A 4,319-nucleotide genomic window follows, 5' to 3' on the forward strand; every position below is an offset into this window, starting at 1 on the left:
ATAGTAATAAATAATAATAATAATAATAATAATATAATATTAATAACAATAATAAGATAATAATAACGAAGTTAATATTAAAACTAATAATGATTTGTAGTTAATAATATAGAACCAGTCTTTATGAGGATTGAAGGTTTTACAAAATTTAACAGTAAGAATGTACACAACAACACCAGCAAAAATAACGACAACAACATCATCAACAACAACAACAATAACAACATCAACTACATCATCATCAACAACTACTACAACAGCAGCGACAACGAAAACTACAACAACATCATAGTCATCATCAATAATAAATCAACTCACTCTTACAGTTTCGGCAGAACCACCATCATTCATCATTACCATCATCATCATCATTACCACCACCATCATCATCATAACCATTGTCTTCGTCATCATCACCATCATCATCATCTTTTTCATCATCATCGTCGTCGTCGACTGTACTACAAATTTCATTTTTAAAAAAAGTGAATGAATGAATGAATGAGTGAATGAATGAATAAATGAATGAGTGAATGAATGAATAAATACACAAAAAAACAAATAAATAAACGAATAGACTGAATGAGTAAAATAAAATCAAAGAATGAATAAATAGATGAACGAACAAACGAACGAACGAACGAACAAGTAAATGAATAAATAAATAACTGATGCAAACACACTGACACACTAAAACACACACACGCACACACACAGACACACCAAAACACGCACACACGCACACACACACACACACCTTAGAAATCATCTCTATTCATCTTCGAGAAGAAAGTAGCTGAGAAACTGCACAAGCCAAAAAGACGCGAAATGGTGGCTGAACTTCTGAGGCGTGACCTTGACAATATGGGGAAGGTCAGACACAACAAGGTCATCAAAATGCTACATCCGGTCGAGGAGTGCAAGTGAGTGAGAGAGAGAGAGTGAGTAAGTGAGTGAGTGAGTGAGTAAATGAGTGAATATGAATATATGAATGAATGAACGAACGAATGCAGTGAAGAAAGAAGAAACTAATGAATGAGCGTGTGACTGAAGAAACTAATGAATGAGCGTGTGTAAGAAGAAACTAATGAATGAGCGTGTGTAAGAAGAAACTAATGAATGAGCGTGTGACTGTATGTGAAAGATTCACATACTTTATAAAAATTACATTAAAAATGATAATCGTGATGATGATGACGATAATCATGGTGATGATGACGACGACGACGACAACGATGATGACGATGAAAATTTGATGTGGTGGTCCTGATAATAGTAATGGTCAAGCAAAAAGTTTTTTTCAATTAGCTGCGAGATCTGACAGGTGATGCTGTACTCAAGTAGCCAAGTAGTAGTAGTAGTAGTAGTAGTAGTAGTAGTAGTAGTAGTAGTAGTAGTAGTAGTAGTAGTAGTAGTAGTAGTAGTAGTAGTAGTAGTAGTAGTAGTAGTAGTAGTAGTGGTGGTGGTGGTGGTGGTGGTAGTGGTGGTGGTGGTAGTAGTGTTAGTAGTAGTAGTAGTGGTAGCAGTAGTAGTAGTAGTAGTAGTAGTAGTAGTAGTAGTAGTAGTAATAGTAGTAGTAGTAGTAGCAGTAAGTTAGTAATATGACCAAATAAACGGCCTACTTAGGATGTAAGATTAATGATTGACAATTAGATGGTGAAGATTATGAGACGAGATTAGAGGCGATGATGTTGCTACTGCTGCTGCTACTGCTGCTGCTGATGATGATGCTGCTGCTGCTGCTGATGATGATCATGATGATAACGACGATGAGGATGATGATGGTGTAGGAGGAGATGATGATGACGACGACGATGACGATTATAATATTATTGATGTGGAGAGCTTTTACGGAAATAAACTGTGATATATGGGTTTGTTTACCTTGAGTCATCATCATCATCAACATCGTCATAATCATCATCATCATCGCCGTTCTTATCGTCATGATGCGTGACGTAACAGGCTCTTAATCACGTGGTCAGTCAATCTGTGAGTGACTGAATGAGTAAAAAAATGAGTGAGTGGATGAATAAAAAGCGCGCTTGAATGAATGAATGAATGAATGAATGAATGAATGAATGAATGCGTGAATAAACAAATGAAAGAATAAATGACTGACTGGTTGATGGCAATGACGACGAAGACGACGATGACAATGATGATGATGATGACATTATTATTGATGCTGGTTTAATCGCGTCGATGATGACAAAACTGATTACAATGTAAAGGATGGCGATTATGACGAGACGATGATGAAGCTACTACTGCTGCTACAGCTGATGACGACGATGACGCTGCTACTGTTGTCACTGATGACGATGATAATGACGACGATGACGACGACGATGATGATAAGAGACCGTGCCAAGTTCACAGGAAAATTAAATTTCAATTATTTATTTATTTTTTTCTTTCGATGGAAGATAATCAACCAAACGTAGTAATAGTAGTAGTTGTTGTAGTAGAAGCAGCAGTAGCAGTAGTAGCAGCACGGCAGTAGTAGTTGCAGCAGCAGCAGCAGCAGCAGTAGTAGCAGTAGTAGCATTAGTAGCAACAACACTAGTAGTGTTTATCCACCGAAATACGATCGTCTGGAGGAAAATAAGTAAATATTTTTCTATATCATTTAAAATGGATGAACGGAAATGTAAACAAACAAGAAAACACAAAATAAGCAATGACGTCATTGAAACGTTATAACGTCATTATTATAGATTTTATACTTTTATAGAATTTTAAAAGAAATTATATTTTGTTTTCGGTTTAATTTCAGTGGATTTTTAACGAAATCTGATAAAAAGATTTTGAAAAAATGTTTTGTTATCATTGTTATTCTTATTATTTTCATTATTGTTGTTATTTTCACAAATTAGCATAATTTATTCATAACCAGCTCAAGCATAGCCTTCGCCAGTGAACCAATCAGAGCGAGTCTCACGAACTTGATGGGGAATTATGACAAATTGCCACTGGCCGTTCAAATGGATTTGAAGGTCCATTATAACAAATTGAGATTATGATAATTAGTTACACCATTATGATAATCAATTGAGCTAATTATTAAAATCTCCCTAACGAGCCCATGAATATTAATGAGGGTTATTTATACTTATTAGCATTGCATTAACAACATTAACTGTATAGTACTTTGGCAGTTTTTGAATTAAAGCGAACAAGAATACTATTACAAATATAATTATTATTATTACTAACTAATTATAAAATTATATAATTAATTTATTTATTAGTTAATTAATTTATTTATTAAATAGGAACAAAGCTTTTTGGATGTGGAATTGAAAACTGGAATATATCAGGCACATTCTTGTTTCTATTATTATTTGTATTACTAATAATTGTATTGTTATTATTGTTATTGTTGTTGTTGTTGATGTTGTTGTTGTTGATGATAATGTTGTTGTTGTTGATGTTGTGATGTCGGTAGCTTCGTAGTATTGTTAGAGCAAATTTTAATTTGGCATAGCCGGTCACAATAATAATGATAATAATAATAATAGCGGGGAAAATAATGATAAATAATAATAATAATAATTAATAATAATAATAATAACGACAACGTCATCGTCATCGTTGCCGCCAACAACAGAAGCAAACATTTTATTAATGCAATTCAACTCACAAAAAAGGCGTTAAAGTGAAATATAAGGCCGGATGCAAAAACAATAAAGGGACATACATAAATACGTACACGCATACGTGCATACAAACATACAGACGTACATATACACGTACAAACGAACATACAGACGTACAAACAAACATACAGACGTACACACACACCACGCACATACACAACAAACATACGTACATACATACATACAAACAAACATGCATACTTATATCTCTTTTTTTACTCTTTTCTTCCGCTCTCTTTTTTCTGTTTTTTAAACGTTTTTCTGCATTGGCTATTTTTCTGTCTGTCTGTTTCCTTCTTTTTGTCTGTCATTTTTTCACTGTTTTTCTACATCTTATCTGTGTGTTTGTGTGTGTGTGTGAATACATGTGTTCACACACACACATGCGTCCATATAATATAAACGCGTTAAACAACATAAACGTCTTAAACTAAACAGGCTTATCGTGAAAGGGGGTCTTTACATTTATATATGTATGTGTGTGTCTGTGTTTGTGTACGTGTGTGTGTGTGTACGTGTGTGTGCACGTGTGTGTGTACAAATGTATGTGTGTGTGTCTGTAGTCTGAAGTTATGTGCGTAGAAGGCAATAGAAAGAGATTACAGTTTGGTTGGTTTCGCGCCAGACTTTCTAATTTTAAATATACAGCTCGTTGAT

The 4,319-nt window shown here is 34.2% G+C and overlaps 1 protein-coding gene across 1 annotated transcript; it reads left to right on the plus strand.

Annotated features, from left to right (window-relative positions):
* Nucleotides 1-768: 768 nt before the first annotated feature.
* HELRODRAFT_70939 (hypothetical protein) lies at nt 769-3,026 on the plus strand (the record flags this gene model as incomplete). Its single annotated transcript, XM_009032945.1, has 2 exons — nt 769-923; nt 2,900-3,026. Coding segments are annotated over 2 exons (282 nt in total), but the record flags the coding sequence as incomplete, so codon positions are not given.
* Nucleotides 3,027-4,319: the final 1,293 nt, after the last annotated feature.

Source organism: Helobdella robusta, assembly GCF_000326865.2.
Source record: "Helobdella robusta unplaced genomic scaffold HELROscaffold_9, whole genome shotgun sequence".
In the NCBI taxonomy this organism is placed as follows: Eukaryota; Metazoa; Annelida; class Clitellata; order Rhynchobdellida; family Glossiphoniidae; genus Helobdella; species Helobdella robusta.